At 42.2% G+C, this 20,681-nt stretch overlaps 1 protein-coding gene across 1 annotated transcript in view; it reads right to left on the bottom strand.

The window, feature by feature from the left end:
• DDX26B (DEAD/H (Asp-Glu-Ala-Asp/His) box polypeptide 26B) overlaps positions 1 to 20,322 on the bottom strand; it is an 85,644-nt gene extending 65,322 nt beyond the window's left edge. The window contains exons 1-2 of the mRNA XM_006877440.1: positions 20,047 to 20,322; positions 19,835 to 19,912 (exon numbers count right to left, since the gene is read on the bottom strand). Of these exons, the coding sequence (XP_006877502.1) occupies positions 19,835 to 19,912; positions 20,047 to 20,157 (189 nt within the window). The 5' untranslated portion in view covers positions 20,158 to 20,322. The remainder of the gene's footprint in view (positions 1 to 19,834; positions 19,913 to 20,046) is intronic.
• Between the last annotated feature and the right edge of the window lie 359 nt (positions 20,323 to 20,681).

Below are 20,681 nucleotides of genomic sequence, written 5' to 3'. Positions count from 1 at the left end.
ACACTTGATTTTCAGAAAAAGATCAAAAACAGTTGCCGCTGAGTTGACTCAGAGTTTCGGTGACTATGTGTGCCAGAGTAGAACTGTGTTCCATAGGGTTTTCAATGATTGCGTTTTCAGAAGTACATTGCTAGGTCTTACCCCCAAGGTGCCTCTGGGTGGACTTGAACCTCCATCATATTAGTTAGTAGCTGAGCCAGCTTACACCACCAAAAGTCTAAATTTCCTCTAACACGCAGCTCAAACACACCACTATGAAACAAGAGTTTACAATGACAGTAGGAAAAAAAAGAGGGGGAGCTCTGACCCTCACATCAACATTATTCTTCTTTAAGAAATAAAGCAGCAGTACCCGTAACTTTCCAATGTCATGGCTGCATTACAGGCTAGGCATGCCCCTTAGAACCTTATTGTCTAATGTGTAGTTATGTGGGCTCCCTTCCACAGGAGCAGAAATGCAGAGACTGGGGCTTCTTATTAAACAGCAGCGCCTCTGGCACTTTAAGTCAACTTAAATCAAACCATCTTGGTCTAGTTCAGGCTAATCAACCACTGAAGGTCATGCTCCAGCTCCCTCCCCCTTCCTTCTGCATGGTCTCATTATCTAATAGCAGTTTTAAAGCACCTTCTGCTACATCCTCTCCCTCAAGACACACAATTAATGGAATGCCACTAAGCTCAGTTCACTTCCTCTCCTCCCTCAGGCCTTCAGCTCGTCTTGCTCTGTGTCCTCTTTTCCTTTGGTTAAAGGATGTTCTTAGGGTTGGTGTCAGGAATGGGGAGACATGCATTAGGGACTGAAAGTGAAAGGTATAGCTGAAGTGCAGGGTTCCTGTGGAGGAAATGATGGGATACACATTTGTACGGTCACTACATGTCTGTCAGTTTGTCATACTGTGATGGCCTGTGTGTTGCTATGATGCTACCTGTATTTCAAAAGCAGCAGGGTCATCCATGGTAGGTAGATCTCAGCAGAACTTTCAGACTAAGACTAAGAAGAAAGGCCTGGTGATCTTCAGAAAAATAGCCAAGGAAACCCCTATGGATCACAACAGAATACTGTCTAATATAGTGCTGGAAGATGAGCCCCCTGGATCGAAAGGTTCTCAGAGAAAACAGTGGTTATAACAGTGGACTTGAGCATACCTATCATTATAGAAGGAGCTCTAGTAGCGTAGTGGTTACGAATCGGGCTGTGAACTGCAAGGTCAGCAGTTTGAAACTACCAGCTGTTCCGCGGGAGAAAGATGAGGCTTTCTGCTCCCGTAAAGATTTACAGCCTTGGAAACCCAGTACAGGGTCACTATGAGTCAGAACCAACTCCGTGACACATAACAACAACATCATCATAGAAATGGCATAGGACTGGGCAATGTTTGGTTCTTTCGTACATGGGATCACCATGAGTAGGAGCTGACCTGATGGCACTAACATGCTTATACAGACACATGAAGCAGATCCCAGAGAACTACAGATTCCACAGGCAGAGGGAACCTCTAAAGGCTTGGAGGGAGGAGAGATCTGATGAAGCTACTTGTTTTTCAAGGTTAGCATTTGGTGTGGGTGGGTAGTAAGGATCTAGGAGGCACTTGGTAGACCACTTAGAAGGTTGCCACAGCGGTCAAGACATAGAAGCATGAGGACCTGGATTAAAGTGATGGCAGTCAAAGTTTAGATGTAAGAACATATGTAAGAGACGCTTCAAAGAAATTATAGATGGGTTTCCGTGCCTGCCTGAAGATGGAAAGAAAGAATAAAAAATTCACAATGCCTGGCTTTCAATCCTGGCTAACTAGAAGATAGGGAATATGGTGAAGAGAATTGATTTTAGAGATATAAGGAGATCTACGAGTCGGGCTGCCAACCTCAAGGTCAGCAGTTCTGTGGGAGAAAGATGAGGCTCCTGTAAAGATTTACAGAGTCGGAAACCCTGTGCAGAGTCAGTATGAGTCGGAACCTACTCTGTGGAACTTAACAACAATAATCCTATACAGAGGAGTCCTGGGGTGGCGCTGTGGGCTAATGCGTCAGACTGCAAAGTCATTTAAACTGCAAGTTCAGTGGTTCAAGCTCACCAGCTCCTCCTTGGAAACCCTATACAGGGTCGCTATGGGTCGGAATCGACTTGATGGCACTTAACAACAACAACAACACAGGGTCACTGGAGTCCTGGTATGGTGCTATGGGTTAATGCACTGGACCGCAAAGTTGGTTTGAACTGCAAAATTGGCAGTTTAGGCTCACCAGCTGCTGTTTGGAAACCCTATACAAGGTCCCTATGGGCCGGAACCAACTCGAAGGCAGTTACCAATAACAACAACAACAAGAGGGTCACTAGGATCCACAATAGCATAGTGGATTACAAGTTGGGCTGTTAACCGCAAGATCAGTAGTTCAAATCTACCAGCTGCTCCACAGCAGAAAAATGAGACTTTCTGCTCCCATAAAGATTTCAGTCTTGGTAACCCTCCACAGAATCGCTATGAGTCAGAACTGACTTCATGGCACATAACCACCACCTCAACACCACAGAGTCACTGGTGTGTGCTGTAGGATAAGCACTTGACTGCTAAATGCAAAGTTGGTGGTTCAAACCCACCAGCCACTCCTCAGAATCCCTGTACAGGGGTGCTATGAGTCGGAATCAACTGAACGGTACTTAACAACAACAACAACAACAGAGGGTGACGGAGTCCTGGTGTGGTGCTGTAAGGTAAGCACTGGACAGCTAACCACAAGATTAGCAGTTCAAACCCACCAGCCGCTCCTTGCAAACCTATTCAGGTCCGCTATGAGTGAGAACCGACTTGACAGCACTTGACAACACTTAACAACAGCAATAGCATAGGATCACCATGAGGCAGACTTGATTGATAGCAATAGTTACTGGATTGGCCATGCTAACTGTGAGCTCATAGCTCAATAAACAATCCGGTGGTGGTGGTGGTGGTAGTTATGTGCTGTGGAGTCGGTTCCAACTCATAACTACCCTGAACAGGGTTTCCGAGGCTGTAAATCTTCACAGGAGCAGAACGCCTCATCTTTCTCCCATGGAACGCTGGTAGTTTCGAACAGCTGACCTTGAGGTTAGCAGCCCGACTCTTAACCACTATGCTACCGGAGCTCCTTAAACAGGCAGGTAGAGTAGCCTATAACTCAATCCGTTGCCTTTGAGTCGATTCTGACTTGTGGCAACTCTATGTGTGTCACTAGAGCTGTGTTCCATTGGGTTTTCAATGGTTTGTTTTTCAGAAACATATCTCCAGGCCTTTCATTCAAGCCAACTTTGGGTGGACTCAAACCTCCAACCCTCTAGTTAGCCGTCAAGCCACCCGGGGACTTTTCCCTGACTATTTTTAGGTAAATAGTGCATTTGTTTTTGAAAGCTTTTTACCTTTGATGTCCCACAACCATGCCCCCGCTCAGGGACAGCAGTGACGTTCTTCATGGAGAAATGGGGGCTGGTGACCTAGGCTGAGTAGGTCCTATAGGAAGAGTGGTAGACTTTGGCTATCTAGTGACCACCAGAAACTGATATGCCATTTTCAGTTATTCTCCTGATAACTGGTTTGCCTGGGGAAATGGAATATAATGTTTTCCACAGTAGCTATTAAGTTTCTTCTAATCCCCAACGTGCAGGGACGGCAGAGTGGTTTTTTTACAGACTTGAATGCACCATACTGCCTATCCAGAATTTTCATTTCAAGTAGATTTCCCACTGTCCTCAAGCCACACCTCTGTCATAGTCAGATACCTTTTATTCTCTTGTTTGATTAGGTGCTCAGGGGTCAGGGATGAATTTCAGAGAAGAAAGGGAGATACTGCTGTCCTTGTATCATAACAAAAGACCACAAAGTGGGTGGCTTCAAAGAGCAGAAATTCTCTCACAATTCTGGAGGATAGAAGTTCAAATCCAGGGTGTTGGTAGGCAGAGCTATTCTCTCTCTTGTTTCTAGGGGAAATCCTTCTTTTCTCTCTCCCCCTGCAGTTTCTGTACTCCTTGTTCGTTGTCTCCCCCTGTGTGTCTGACTCTTTTTATGTCTGTCCTCTTTTATAGGAGCCCTGGTAGCATGGGCTGTGAACTGGGCTGCGAACCTCAAGGTCAGCAGTTCAAACCCACCAGCCACTCCGTGGGAGGAAGATGAGGTTTTCTGCTCCTGTAAAGATTTACAGTTTCGGAAACCTTATGCAGGTTCGTTATGAGTTGGAACTGACTCCATGGCACCTAACAACAACAACTCTGGTATAACTTTGTTGTTAATTTAACTGATTACAGCTGTAAATAAAGACCCTATTTCCCCAAACAAGGTCACACGTACCAGTGGAGCGGTTAGGACTTTAATTCATCTTTTTGTTTTGGTGGGGTCAAGGGTGCATTATTCAACCCATAAAAGCTGCCAAACCAGGCATTGAGCTCTTAACCAGAGAAAAGTACCAAGAGAGCTATTGTGAGGATGTGCCTGATATTCAAGGAAAAAGTTAAGGTCTGTATTTTCGTCCATATTTCTGCGAACCTTAAGGTCAGCGGTTCGAAACTACCAGCCGCTCCGCGGGAGAAAGATGAGGCTTTCTACTCCCGTAAAGATTTACACGGAAACCCTGTACAGGGTCGCTATGGGTCGGACCCGACTCGATGGCACTTAACAACAACAACAACAAGGTGTGGCGCTATGGGTTAATGCACCAGACTGCAAAGCCTTTTGAACTGCAAGGTTGGCAGTTCAAGCTCACCAGCCCGCTGCTCCTCAGAAACCCTATCCACCGTCACTATGGGTCGGAACCGACTCGATGGCACTTAACAACAACAACCATATTAATTAATAGTACTTGCTTTTTCATTATTTATATTATTTTCATTATTTATATCCTGTCCTATAGGTTGAACCTTAGTACCAAAAGCCAACCTCGGGGCTTGAATATTATTGAAGAAAATTTATTCAGGTTTTAGGATTGACTTTATTGCTACTTGCACTAATGTTTACTCTCTTTGTCCTTGACATTTGAAGCTGTTCACTACCTGTTCCTTCCAGATACTTATTCCCTCTTTTAACCGAGTTCTCCCCTTGTCTTGGACAATTCCTTTCCTAGCTTCTAAGTTCTTTCCTTTAGTGAAAGCATGTCACCTCATTCATGGTTTCAAAGATTCTTTCTATGAATAACATCAGCTTCTTTTTTTTTTTAAATTGTTTTCTTGATGAAAGTTTACAGAGAAAATTAGTCTTCAATGAAACAATTGAATTTAAACCATTAAGCTCTATAAACTACTACTCATGAGGTTGTTGGCTAGAACTCACCCAGTGCTGCTGTGGAAAAAAAGCCTACTGATCTGTAAAGATTGTTGTTGCTGTTAGGTACCGTATAACCCAGTTCCAACTCATAGAGATCCTGTTTAGGGTTTCCAAGGCTGTGAATGTTTGTGGGAGCCGGAACTCACATCTATCTCCTGAAGAGCACCTGGTGGATTGGAACTGCTGGCCTTGTGGTTAGCAGTCCAATGCTAATCCTACAGGGGCAGTTCCACTCTGTATCACATGAGATCACCCTGAGTTGAAATCAACTTGATGGCAACTAGTTTGTTTTGTTTTTCAGCCAGAGAAATAATAAAAATGGTATTAAGAGTGATTATTTTCGTTCATAAAATGCTTGTTATAATATCAAGCACTGTTATATATTAAAAGCACCTACAAATAATAGTATGATAAGTCTATTTAAAAATGTATGACTCCAACATATATCATAATGAGAAAATACCAATGACACATTATTAAAAGGGCTGCTCTAATATGATTGATAGGAAAAGTAAAGTGGTTAATTACTTAAGATGCTGGGATTGAAATAGACCTTGGGTAACTATTCAGCTGTTATTGAACCTCTCTGGGGCCAGGGTTCCTTATCTTTTAAATGGAGATAATAATAGCACCATAATATAGGCTGGTTGGGAAGACAAAATGAGCACTTTATATTCACTGGCACATTGCCCTGTACATAAGCACTACTTGATAAATGTCAACTGCCATTATAAGAAAGCTATTCTAATACTGCTCATTATTCCAAGGAAGCAGATACAAGTCAAATCATATCTGAAATACAGTATACGAATATGCTAGAAAAAGCTGTGATTATAACATGGGTTTTAGAAAGATCCAAAACTAGGGCTATCAAAGGGTTTCCCTCCATATCTGTGGCATTTGTCAGCATATCTGTGCTTTTTCCCAGGTTCAGGATTGGACATTGGTAATTAACGGAAGCCACTAGAGTAATCCATCCACTTGTCAATTTCTCTTATTATGATGGCTAGTGTTGCTATGATGCTGGAAGCTATAGAACTTCACTGACTAGTATGATCACCTATGGTGGACAAGTTTCAGCAGACCTTCCATACTAACACAGACAAGGAAGAAAGATTTGACAAGCTACTTCCAAAAATTACTTTATAGATCACGTCAGAAAATTGTTTGACTCGCTTGCTTTGGACACATCACTGGGAGGAACCAATAGCTAGAGGAGGACATCATGTTTTATGAAATAGAAGGCCAACCAAGGAGAATGACATCTTTGCTGAGATAGATTGATACAATGGTTAGAACAATAGACTCAAGCATCCCAAGGATCATGAAGATGGAGCAAAATTCATCGTGAATCAGAGCCAACTCTACAACAACTAACAACAAAAACATTACAGTAACAAAAATGAACGTAGTCATTCCTTTAATAGAAGGATAGAGCTTACAGAGAACTAACTACTGCCAGAAGTAATAAGGGAGCTGTCATCGATTGAACATGCAGTGAAGATGTATTGAACATTACTGGTGACTGGAATGCAAAGGTTGGAAACAAAGAGGAAGGGTCCATAGTTGGAAAATAGGGCCTTGGTTATAGAAACTATGCTGGAGATCACACGATGGAATTTTGCAAAGCCAAAGACTTAGTTATTGCAAATACCTTTTTTAAACAACATGAAAGGTGACTATGCACATGGACCTCACTAGATGGAATACATAAGCATCAAACTCCTTACTTCTGTGGGAAGAGATGGCAGAGAAGCTCAATATCATCAACCAAAACAAAGCCAGGAGCACACTGTAGAACAGACCATCAATTGCCCATATGCAAGATCAGATTGAAGCTGGGAAATTTTTTAAAAGTCCACAAGAGCCAAAATATGACCTTGGACATATCCTACCTGAGTTTAGAGAACATCTCAAGAACAGATTTGATGCATTAGACACTAACAACCAAATACCAGAGAATTTGTGGAATGACATCAAGAGCATCATATAGGAAGAAAGCAAAAAGTCATTTGAAAGATAGGAAAGAAAGAAAAGATCAAAGTAGATGTCAGAAGAGACTCTGAAACTTTCTCTTAAGTGTAGGGAAACTAAAACAACTGGAAGAAATCAGGAAGTAAAGGAGCTGGACAGAAAATTTCAAAAGGCAGCTCATGAAGTCAAAATAAAATATAATGAAATGTACAAAGACCTGTAGTTAGAAAACCAAATGGGAAGAACATGCTCAGAATTTCTCAAGTTGAAAGAAATGAAGAAAAAAATTCAAGCTTTGACTTGAAATATTGAGGGATTCTATTGTCAAAAATTGAATGATGCAGAAAGCATCAAAAGAAGATGGAAGGACCCAAAAGAGGGAACAAATCCTTACAGCAAGAAACATTCCCTCTCCCTCCACACACCAAGTAGACAGAGATGGGCAACTTGGACATTGGATACCCAAACGGAGAGGGGGACTACAAAGGCAAGAAGTGACTGGCTTACAAGCTTTCAAGAGGGAACCTAGAGCTAGGGGGCATGGAGGAAGGCAGAATCTTCAGTGAGTACTATCCAATCTGTATAGGCGGAGCTGATGAAATGAAATGCAGATGTGTCACTTGTGATACAATAGTGAATGATTGTTACCAGGGCTGATTGTGAGGGTTGGAAATGTAAAGGTAGACGTTTTGTAGCAAGGAAAGGAGTGATTAACTCTCCAGTTTAGGAGTGGAGGTCTCTAGGACCATCAACGGAGAAGAGCCGAGATCTGGACCCTACCCAGAGAGGCAGCAAAGCCCGAGATGGAGGCAGAGACGATGACATGGAGTGATGAAGCAGCTGGAGACTTTGGATCCAGAGAGGGAAAGGGACTGTGTGCTGAAGAATGCGGGGGTGGGGGGTGGGGGAGTGTAGGGGATGGGTTTATAGGGTATACTCTTTGGTCGGTTGATGATGCATGGAGGGGATTGGAACCATGGCAATGAAATGATGTATGGTGGAATGAATGTAAAACTAAAGTTCTCTCATGTAAAATATCATATAATTCACAATAAAACATGAAAAAAAAGAAGATGGAAGGTATACAGACAGAGTCACTATAACAAAAAGAAATGGTAGATGTTCAATGATTGCGAGAGGTAGCATATGACCAAGAACCAATGGTACTGAAGAAACAAGTCCAAAATGGACTGAAGACATTGGCAAAAAAATACAAGGTTACAGGAACTGATGGAATACTAATTGAAATGTTTCCACAGACGAATGCAGCATTGGAGGCGCTCACTTACCTATAGCAAGAAATTTGGAAGATAACTACCTGGTCAACTGATTGGAAGAGATCTATATTTGTACTCATTCCAAAGAGGTAACCCAATGGACTGCAGAAATCATCAAACAATATTATTAATAACCACATGCAAGGAAAATTTTGCCAAAGAAAATTCAAAACCAGCTGCAACAGTACATCAACAGGGAACTTCCAGAAATAGAAGCCTGATTCAGAAGACGACATAGAACTAGGGATATCATTGCTGACATCAGATGGATATTGGCAGAAAGTAGAGAATACCAGGAAGATGCTTACTTGTGTTTTGTGTGTGTGTGTGTGTGTGTGTGTGTGTGTGTGTGTTTACTATGCCAAGGCTTTGGACTGTGTGGTTCATGACAAACTGTGGATAACACTGCAAACGATGGGTAGTACAGGACACTTAATTGTACTCATGAGGAACCTATACTTAACACCAAGAGGCAGATGTTCAAACAGAACAACTAAATGGTTTAAATCATGAAAGGTGTGCACCAGGGCTGCATCCTTTCACCATATGTGCTGAGCAAATGATTCGAGAAACTGGATTATATGAAGAAGAATGCGGCATCAGGATTGGAGGAAGTCTCATTAATAATCTGCCATATGCAGATGATACAAACTTGATTGCTGGAAGCAAAAAGGACTTAAAATACTTATTGATGAAGATCAAAGACTACAACCTTCAGTATGATTGCACCTCAATGTAAAGAAAACAAAAATCTTCACAACTGATAAAATCTTAACATCATGATAAATGGAGAAAAGGTTGAAGTTGTTAAAAACGTCATTTTTCTTGGATCCACAATCAACACTCATGGAAGCAGCAGTCAAGAAATCAAAAGGTATATTGCATTAGGTAAATTTGCTGCAAAAGATGTGTTACAAAGCAAAGATGTCAGTTTAAGGACTAAGATGTGCCTGACCCAAGTCATGGTATTTTCAATAACCTCATATGCATGAGACAGTTAGTTAATGAATAAGGAAGACCATAGAAATTTGATGCATTCAAATTAAAATGTCGGAGAAGAATATTGAAAGTACCATGAACTGTCAAAAGAACAAACAAACCTATCTTAGAAGGAGAAGACCTAAAATGCTCCTCAGAAGTGAAAATGGTGAGCCTTCATCTCTTAAAATTGAAAGATACATTATCAGGATGGGCCAGTCCCTGGAGAAGGACATTATGCCTGCGAAAGTAGAGAGTCAGGGGAAAGGAAGAAAATCCCCAACAAGATGGATTGGCACAGTGAGAGTAATAATGAGCGCAAGCAAAACGCCAACTGTGAGGATAATGCAGCACCAGGCAGAAGGTCGCTATGAGTCGAACCCAACTCAACAGCACCTAACAACAATACAGATTGAACTGTGTATTACGAAAGTATGTGTCAATTTGGCTGGGTCACAATTCCCAGTGGTTTGACAGTCAAGTAATGATATAATGTGGCAGTTATAGAATGATTCCCCATGATGTGATCTGATGTTATAAACCAATAAGAGGATTAAGAGTGAGCTGCAATACTCTTAATGGGGTGTAGCCTGCAACATCATCTATCTTACAAAGAATAAAGGAGAGAGAAGTGAGCAGAGATGGGGACCTATTAACATCAAGGAGTGGTGGGAATCCTTTGAACTTGGGGTCCTTGCACTGTGAAACTCCAAGATCCAGGGGAATATTGATGCCAAGGTTCATGGAGATCTCCAAGGAATGCTGGGCCTACAGATATTGAAAGGCGATAAGAACCTTTTTCCAGAGGTGACAAAGAGAGAATGCATTCCCTAGAGCCTTCCCTAGACTTTGGACTTCTAGCCTCCTAAACTGTGGGAGGATAGATTTCTGTTCGTTAGAGCCATCCACTTGTGGAATTTCTCTTACAGCAGCATTAGAGAACTAAGACAAGATCCTTACTATCATGTGGACCTCTCCCTCCCTGCTTTTAATGCTATGAAGTCTTCCCAGAAGACAGTGCTCTGCTAGGGAGCATCAACAAAGTCTTCAGTAGGAGCACTGATAAAACCCTTCCCTGCTTAATTTCTCAGGGTTTACACTAAGCCATGCTAGAGAATTAATTATTGATCCCACTTTTTTTGAAGAACTCTGCTCCTGAGAATTCTCGAGCAGAATACTTCTGTAAATCTGATAGGAAACATGTAACATATTCCTAATCACTTGGCCTGGTGCTGGAGGTGTAGACCTAACTGGGTGACACTATCAGCGGGGTGACACCAAAATGACTGAATATGAAATTTTGTGCAGTGTTTCAGCAATTAAAATATCTTTGTAGTTGGTTATATCAGTCAAAATACTTTTTCATAAACCCAGCATATATGTATATTTGTAATGCTAAAATGATACTGATTTACCTTCTGAACTTTCTAATGCTCCCTAGTCAGAGCTGTCAATATCATCCAATTACAATGATGCTTTCAACCATGTGGTTTCACACGGTTTCACGTGTTACACGCTCGTGCTGTGATTTTCGTTGATATAGTTGCTGATTTTGTAAAATGTTCTGCTGTTTTAGCTTCCATCTTGTGGTAGTTAGTATTTGTGAACCTGTATCAATAACTTTTTTGATAATGAAATAGTTAGTAAGGAAAGGGAGGAAAATAAAAATAAGCTTCTGTTCAGTTACTAATAATGGTGTAACTAATAATTCAATATAGAAATATTTTGCAAAACACTTTTGCTGTTAGTATTCATGTAATCTAAGGAATGTTACATTTAATCTATTTACAACCCAAATTTATTTATTCCATATTATTTTATAATCATAATTGATAATAAACATTATTAAGAATTTTGTATGGCTATGGAGGGGTGGGGAGGGACACCAGGAGTTACTACACTGGTGACGCCAACACTAGTGACAACACTGTTCCTAATAACACTAAAAGCATGAAATATTGAGTAACACTGGTAAACATGTATTACAGACTGCTGAGTTACTGTAACTACATTAGGGGTTTATATGTACATCAACTGTATGTAGCCCAGGAAAAACACTTTAATCCCAACCAGTTGGAGCATCAACTACATCCAAAAGTCAAACAAGACTGGAATGTTTTCATTTTTTGCCCCAAGACCAACGGTTATCAACCCATCAGCTCTGAACTGTATGATAGCCTTCATGTACAAGTAAGTTGTTTAGGAAGCAGAATTTCCAGAGGGAGGAGCCCTTTTTAGAAGCATTTTCTAGTACAGGAATATCATAAAATACCTTCAGAAAAAATGTTAACTAGCACTGTCTAATAGAAATACAGTGCGAGCCACAGCTATCATTTTATATTTTCAATGTTATTGTTAAGTGGTGTCGAGGTGGTTCCAACTCACAGCGACCCTGTATAGGGTTTCCAAGGAGAGGCTGGTAAGTTTGAACCGCTGACCTTGAGGTTCAAGCCAACCTTGTGATAGAGTGCTTATCCTACAGTGCCACACCAGGACTCCAAAGCAATCAGAGATGAAATTAATTTTAATAATATACTTTATAGGTTTTCTTTTCTAGACCAAAATAATATTCATATTTAAACTTATCATGAACAAAAATGAATTATATTCTTTTTTCATAAGTCTTCATTTAGGAGTATGGAGCTGTAGGATAAGCAAAAGACTGCAAGACTGGTTCGAACTATAAGATTTGCAGTTCAGACTCACCAGTCACTCCTTGGAAACCCTATACTTGGTTGCTATGAGTTGGAACCAACTCTAAGGCAATTAAGAACAACATCAAGTCTTCATTTACACTTTCATTTTGAGTTAAATGAAACATTTTTCAAGTGCTCAGTGACCACGAATGCACTGCATTAATGCGAATATAGCCGAGCAAATATGAATAACTGGTAAGTTTGAAGAGCCATGCCCACCCCCCGACTGCCACCTCTGTCCCCAGCCCTCACTGGATTCACCTTCTACACAGACTTGTGAGGAAGAAGGGGGGAAGGATGTGTTCTTAACACACCAAGCTGGAAATCAAAATCCTTTTCCCAGTAGAAACAATACTAAAAACAATAGTTCTATGGTTAAGTGACATTAAGGGTTAAAAAGGCTTTCCTGGGGAGGAAGATCTGGGAACCTAATCATCATTTCCAACACTGTATTCAGGAGATAAAGTGTTCCAAGTTCCTAATACACCAGAGGCCATGTTTACTTAAGAGTTTTTCATTTAAGGACTTAAATTAAACCAGTCCGTTTCCTTATTCATCCTCCCAAATGGAGGGTCCTTCCATCCTGTTCTTGTCTGGAAGGCACATTTATTCCCAAGATGTGGAGCAGCTGCCATGTTTGTCATTCTGTGAAACTAAGCATCCTGTCTTCTGAGCAGCTCTAATGATCTTCCTGAAACAAAGGCAAATATTTGCCCTTTCCTTACCGGTCCTTCTGCCATGTCTTCCCTCCCAATCCCAACCTTGAAGCCAAAAGTGACCAGGCCAGCACTAATGCAAAACTAGGCAGTTGCAACTGCTTTAGGGTCTTTTCCACCTTTCTTTCTCCCCCCTCCCTCCATCCAATCTTAACTTATGGTTCTACATAATAATAACAGGCAAGCATACAGATAACCAAACCAAAAACCATTTGTCATCCAGCTCTTCAAATCCACCTAATAGCTCTTCTCCTGAGGAGAACATGTACAAACTCTAGCTTGTAGGTTTCGAAGCACTTTTGACATCCAATCAATACCAACTAGTCACAATCTTGACCTGATCAACTGTATTCTCATGAGGTCCCTTGTATCTTCCCCCTCTTCTCTTGACATTCCCTATATATTAGCCCAACTCCTCCAATTATCCTCTCAGACCCTTGAGAGCTAAGACTAATGTCTTTAGCCAGTCTGATGTCCCTTGGGCTAGGGCTTTCTTGGTGTCATCTTAGATCCAGTCAACGAAGCCTGGAACTGAGAAAGTGCTCAATAAACCTATGGTAAATGAATGTCTAATTGTTGTAGCAGCCTCATAGCTACATCCTCTTTCTAAGCCCTTTTACAAACCATTGTCAAACCAATCTTCAAGAAACACACCATTTTTATCATATCATTTACCAGGGTGATAAGAGTTAGGGCAGTCAGAAAGGGAGGGGTGAATTGAAGGAAGAGGCCCGAGTTTCTTTCTGGAGTGATAAAAATGTTCTGTATCTTTGCTTGAAGTGGTGGCCACATGAATGTATACACATTTAAGAATACCAGTTGTTCATTTAACATTTGTGTATTGTACTGTAGATAAATTACACTTCATTTAAAAAAAAAAAGAAGGGTTATATGTTTATCTTACAAAAATACAATTCTACCTATTACAAACCTTAACCTAAATGAAAAGTAATGAACATTAAGGAAAGGTAAAAATGTTAATAGTGATTACCCTTTGAATAAGAACAATGGATTTGCCCCACAAATTTTTGAAGCCCCCCTCATGCTGCTTGCAAACTTTTTTCCATTTATTGCATGGTCAGTAAAATCGAGTCACTCCTTTGGGTACAGAGGTGTAAATATGGAGAAGTTCAAATGTGTGCCAGTAAAGAGCTCATATTCGGGAGGCCAACATGGGTATTGATAATCACCACATAACATGCTAAATGCTATACTTAAGGTCTGAACAAAGTGCTATGGAACCCCGGAAAGAGTGGCCACCCTGTTTGGAGTAGGATGGGACAGTAGGGGAGGATGACTTCTGAGAATGTACAGTGAAGAGCTGAGGCATGTCAGTTCAACTAAAGTGTGTCCCAGGCAGAGGAGACAACATATGCAATTTTAAAAAAAGAAAGAAAGAAACAAGAGGTATCGTGCGTGTGGAGAAGAGAATCTAATGGCTCAGAGTGGCTGGAGTCTGAGGTCCACAAGAAGATTAGAAAGTGGTAGACAATATTCAGTAATGCTTGTTAGTAATCTCATACATGAGCCCTAGATATCCACAGACAAATGTAAAAACCTTCCCTAAAAGCCGAGACTGTAAATTCCAAAAAGGCAAATCCCCCCCCACCCCCCAAAAAAGCTAAAGAGGATAGAGAGAAACACTGTTAACTGATGATATATGGAGGGGATAATAATCAATGTAATGAAACAAGCTATATGAATGGTTGAATGTGAAACTGATGATGTGCCCTGTAAACTTTCACTCAAGCCAAAATAAAAACATTTAATAAAAATTAAAAAAAAGAAAGTGGTAGACAAGGTTGTAAAGGTAAGATAGAAGCTCATCATGAAGGGCCTTGGAGGCCAGGCTAAGGATTTTGAATTTTGTCCTGAAATGTCACTGAAGGATTTTTAGTAGAAGAATGCCTTTTGTTTTTGTTTACTTTACTTCATTTAATTTTACTTTATTTTATATTAGGAATGATCCATCTGGTGAGAGTAAAATGGAAGAAGGGAGACCCATTGAGTGGCTGCTACAGCAGTGGTCCAGGTGAGAAAAGATGACGGCTGAAACACGGGATGCACAAATAAGAATGAATTTAGGATACTGAATAGGCCAGACTCTATCATTTTGTCAGTGTCCCTCAACTGGCTTCCAGCCGGTGTCTAATCTGAAGACAGTACTTATTCCCTTGCCCAGGAATCTGATCTTCTACCAATAACTCTCCCTTTTCTCATTTCAAAATGCGATAGTCATATGTTTAAAATGGCCAATGAAGAAGATAAAAAGGAAACAAGATCTTGCAAGAGAAACAAATCATCATAAAAGCCTTTGTGGTATTTTGAGTTCCCAACGTATCTTCCCTTGTCTATGAATGCTTTCACATGCTGTGTTGCTACTGTATTTGCCCCAAGGCACTTCCTATCTACAATGAAAGTCTCCCCCGCCAAAGTCACTGCTTTTCCAAATACAGTCCACAAAATCAATGCATGAGCATATGAAAAAGTTATTCAATAGTTAAAATTCCCATAGAAGTCTGGAACACAGATCATCTTTTTTTTTTCAGAGTGTAAGCTTACTTCCTAAATCTGTAAACTGAAATTCTTCTTGCTGATACATGTTGACAAAGGCACGCCGACAGCAATAAAGCTAAGCTAGCTACAGGATGTACAAAGGCCACAGTCAAGGGACATTTTCACTTTTTCAAATTTATGTTTTCAAATTACAGACTGAGGAGATGTCTTTGAAACACTATCTTTTCCTATTTATGTATTAAAAACCTCTGCCCACTAGTTCTAAGTGTGCGCCAACTATTTCTAGAAAAGTGGCCCTGTTTTATGTTGAAAAGATACTACTCCTTCCATAAAAGATACTACTTTAAGAAGCCGTTTCAAACATAAAACTATTTGAATACGTACATCCTAACTAAAATAAGCACTTTTCTCCTCCACAGGACATCCAGTCTAATGGCTCACTTTCTACCTGGTACTTTCAATTTGTCCAGAGTTAATGGTAGTAACAAGCCTGCCTCTGCTATTCACTGAATAAAAGGAAGTTATGATTCATAGCAAAACAAAACATACATGACAGCAGAACTTCAGCCAAGACTATTAAGAACTAGTCTACAAAGAAAACATTTTCTTAAACCACATATTAGTCTTAAAAGAACACATTGGAAATCTTTTTAAAAATGAACAGGATTTCATCCTAACTGTGTACACTAAAGACACCAGGGTAAAAACTTGGCGTTAACACTTGCAAGACTCTGTACAAACTATATGTACAAAGTAACAATGGAAACAGATGTAGTATGTTTTTTGCTTTCATGTCGTATGTTTTTTGTATGGTGGTGCTCGGCTGCAATTTGAACGCACCAGTCAATCCGTGGAAGAAAGAGGTGGCAGTCTGATTCTGTAAAGATCACGGCCTTGGAAACCCTGCAGGCCAGTTCTACCCTATCCCATAGGGTCACTATTAGTCCGAATCGACTCAGTGGCAACAGGATTTTGGGGAATCAAATTCCGTCACTGCAGAGCTCACTGCAAGTAACAGGTCTGACGAATTATAAAAGAGCATGTAGCATGTACTGTGTATGGGATATGCTGTAAATGTTACTAAATTGTCAGTGAAATACTAGATTCACCTACTTAACAGTATATATTCATGAAACAATCCAAGTCACAGTAATTTCTCACAACAAGATTTATTGTCAGCGCTTGTAAGTGGATATACTGGGAATAGTTATATGCCTATTAGCAAAAATCCTCCCAACCAAATTCACAGCTTATGCCTGTTACAACAGCAACAGAAAGGAATCCTCTAGTAAAAGATAAAATTCGTTTTGCAGTGTTTAGAGTTGTATGTAGCCAAGACCCAACAAAGACGCAGTTATTGTAAGAAGAAATGATGGCCCTGTCACCTTAGACAAATTTAAAAATGCACTTTACATTATTCTGCAGAAAAAAAAAAAATAACAAACTACAGAGAGAGAGAACCCTAGATAAAACCTATCTAATAACACAGTGGTGAAAGGACCTCAAAATCATAATGAAGACTGAAGTTTTAATTAATTCAATTGTCAGATGCCTGCTGACAAGTGAAAAAAGACCTATTTGAAAAATTCACAGACGTTCTAAAATTTCAAACCTCCTAAACTGGCTAGATCTTAAATGCAAAAGAACAAATAGAGGAGAGGTGGGAGTGAACAGCAGGGAGTGGCTAAAAGAGCCTCAGAAAATGTTCAGAAAAAAATGACCTATCATTAGCAAAATGACAAGAACATCAAGAAGACTATAAACCTTTTCCAAATACATATAAGATTAAAAAAAAAAAACTGAATAATTTTAGAAAAGCATGGACTAGAAAGAAAATTATTAATGAGTAAACAAGGAGCTCTGGTAGCGTAGTGGTTATGAATCGGGCTGCGAACCTTAAGGTCAGCGGTTCGAAACTACCAGCTGCTCCGCGGGAGAAAGATGAGGCTTTCTACTCCCGTAAAGATTTACACCCTCGGAAACCCTGTACAGGGTCGCTATGGGTCGGAACCGACTCGATGGCACATAACAACAACAACAAACATATTACATGAAGTATCTCCCCATGCCAGACCTACATATGAAAAAAACATCCAATGCAAATTAGAAGAATTGTTTTTCTTTGAAATAACTTTTTTTTTTAGGCTATAAGATGACCAGATAAAAAGAACTAATGGGTGGAATTTCCACTAAAAACAAAATCCAACTTTTCCCCTCTGTTCATAGAACGATCTGGATGCTTTAAAATACCACAGATAAGTTTCACAGCCACTAAAAATTTTAAGTATGAAGACTATGTGGCAACCTGGAAAATTTCATGGGATAAAGTAGGTGGAAAAAGCAGAATATCAAGTACTATATAGGCTATGATTACATGCTGTGTAAAAAGATGCCAGGATGACTGTTATTAGGCTGGGGGAGACTTCTTCTTTTCCAATTTTGCCATTTAAGTTTTATAAAATAAAAACTATTATTAAACAGAGAAAAAAATCCTCTACTACCAACCTTTGTTGTTGTTATGTGCCGTGGAGTCGGTTCCGACTCATAGCGACCCTGTACTGTAAATCTTTACCAGAGCAGAACGCCTCATCTTTCTCCCGCGGAGCAGCTGGTAGTTTCGAACTGCTGACCTTGCGGTCCCGCAGCCCGATTCGTAACCACTACGCTACCAGAGGCACTCAGGAAAACATTAAATCATGTTCCTTTAAAGAAAAATTTTTAAAAAGGCACTCTGCTTTGTAGTGGATCCTTTTTACTATTCCAAATCAAGGAGCAAGACTTGAGTTGCTCACACTATAAATGGTGGGTTCTTATCTCTACTGGTACTCAAAGAGCATAGACCCTCAGACTTAGGACGTGCAAACATCTGCTTTACTATGGGGGGCGGGGAATGATCACACCCTTCGGGAAAACTGACATTTTAAAAGCTTATGAAAATTTGAAACCTGTCTACTTTTACTCCATTTTTTCTAAATAAAAAAATTTTTAAACTGAAACAATGTAAGGAAGCCGGAACACTTTTAGGGGCGGGGGTGGAGTGGAGGAGAATTTAATAATCAAATACGTTATAAAATTCACCTCCCTTTGATTCTCTTCTTTCTGAAGGAACATTCTATATGACCAACTCTTCAATCTGATAGTTTCTAGTAACACCTCATTGTGCTGAAAGAGCTTACAACACTTTACCCAGACTGCACCTTCTCAGCACTGTGGAGATCATTGAGGGGGAGCTGGGAGGGGAGGGAAAAGGCATAAAAAATTACGGTAATATTTTTTTTTATTTCAACTACATATACAAGCAGGACTCTAATGCAGGTTTTTATGATTTGCGTTCTATTGGATCTGGCCACAGCAAGCAAAGCCCTTCTTTATCTCCTCACTGTAGGAGCATAAATTGTTCACGACCCCACACAAGTAAAGTCCTCCCTACTTTTCTCTTACAGATCAGAACCCTGGGAATCAAATCCTGGAATGTGCCTGAAGAACAGTGCACACTCAGTCCAGTCCTGCCCTCTTTTTCTTTCTTTTCCCTGGACAACCCCCCACGTGGTTAACACAAACTCCTTTACCATGTAAATAGGTAGGCCAGGTCTCTAAAAACCTCAGTCCTAGTTGGTTTTGACTAGCAACCCACCCCCACCCCATCGTGCCTCGGCTGGAATCTCCCATGAAACTGTAGCAGTAACTAAGGTAAACGGACAAATTCTGGAGAAGAAAGGGAAAGGGTTTCTCCGGGTTTGGGCGTGGGGAGGCTTGCAGGGCGGACAGATTTGTCATTGGGTGGGGGTAGGTTTCAGGCGACAGAAGTGAAAAAGCAGCCTGGTGAAGGCCAGTGGCCCCGCTGCCATGCTCTCAGGAAGGGGAGGGAACTGGAGGAAAGGAGGGGGCCGCAGAAGGAGGCGAGGAAACCACGGAGGGCGGGAGGATGCTGGGGGCGGGCCGAGGGCGGAGCTACGGTCTTGAAAGCCCGCGCAGCGCAGGCCCTGGGGGTGGAGCTGTGCGCTCGGCCCGCCCTCAGCCCCCGCGCTTGCTGAGCGCACCGGGGCGGACCGCCTCCTCGCCTCCCTCCTCCCGTCCTCCCTCCTTTCAGCAGCGCCCTCGGTCCCTCTTCTCGCCGCCTCATACAAAAGCAAAATGTCCGCCATCTTCCGCGGTGGCGGCGCTCAGCGCCGCTCCCGACCCGACCCGCTGTGGCTTCCCCGCGGGGGCCACCCTCCCGGCCCCTCCCCGACCCGCGCTGCCGCGACTTGGAAGCCGGTGCCGCTGTGCCCGCCCTCGGCGCGCCCCCGCGGTCTGCTGGGCGACGCAGGACCGCTGCGGGAGGGGACGGGGTAAGCTGCCCCGCCGACCTGCCCCTTTGCGCCCACCCGCCCCAAAGGCCCATTTACCTTGATGCAGTACGGGGGCTCGTCGTAGGTGACCAACATGTACCTGTCTCCGCGACTGGCCGGGTCGCGGGCGCGCAGCTGCGGAGCAGGGATGACGGAGATCAGGGATGAGCGCAGGAAAAAGGGAGGGGTGACACGGACGTTACAGAAGCAACTGAATCCACCCCATCCCTGGGGGGGCTCTGCCCGTGTCTGCCCTCCCTTCCATTTACCTTCAGGAATAACTCCACAGCGCCTTTGGCAACATCCAGATAGGAGGTGCCCAGGTCAGTGCGCTGGTTCATAGAGGCGGACGTGTCTATGAGAAACAGCAGGATGGGCATCTTCCTCCGCAGCCCTGGCTGGGGAATCCCCGCTCGCCTGGCCCTCTGGTCCTCACTGCCCTCCTCCGAGACCCAAGCCCTCAACTCTCACTGAGCCAGGGAGCAAGAGGCAGAAGGGAGACGGGCCAGGACAGATGGGACTGCTGCTGCTCTCTGCAGCCCCACTGTCCCCTCCCTTCCAGGGAACTTGAGAGTGGAAGCCTGTGTAGCCCTGGGGCCCTCCCCCTGCCTCTCTGCTGCCACGACTACTGCCGCCACCGCTGCTGCCGGGACCACTGCCCAAGCATCCGTCCTCGCTCACTCGAGCGCTCCCCCAGACTGAGAGCCCTCTCTGTTCACCGCCACACAACTTCTGTCCGATCACCTACCATGGGCACCATGTGACCAGGACCCACGCCATTGGCTGCCAATTATGTGATATTTGCATATTCATTAGATGACAGAACAGGGGAGGGACTTGGGCGAACCCTGGGAGTTGAAGTTTGAACCCAGGCAGGGGGTAACGGGAAAAGTTAAGGACCCTC

The sequence above is a fragment of the Chrysochloris asiatica genome, unplaced genomic scaffold (assembly GCF_000296735.1).
Source record: "Chrysochloris asiatica unplaced genomic scaffold, ChrAsi1.0 scaffold00498, whole genome shotgun sequence".
NCBI classification, from domain to species: domain Eukaryota; kingdom Metazoa; phylum Chordata; class Mammalia; order Afrosoricida; family Chrysochloridae; genus Chrysochloris; species Chrysochloris asiatica.
Note: the sequence above shows the minus strand (reverse complement) of the source record. Positions and strands in the feature narration are given on the sequence as shown.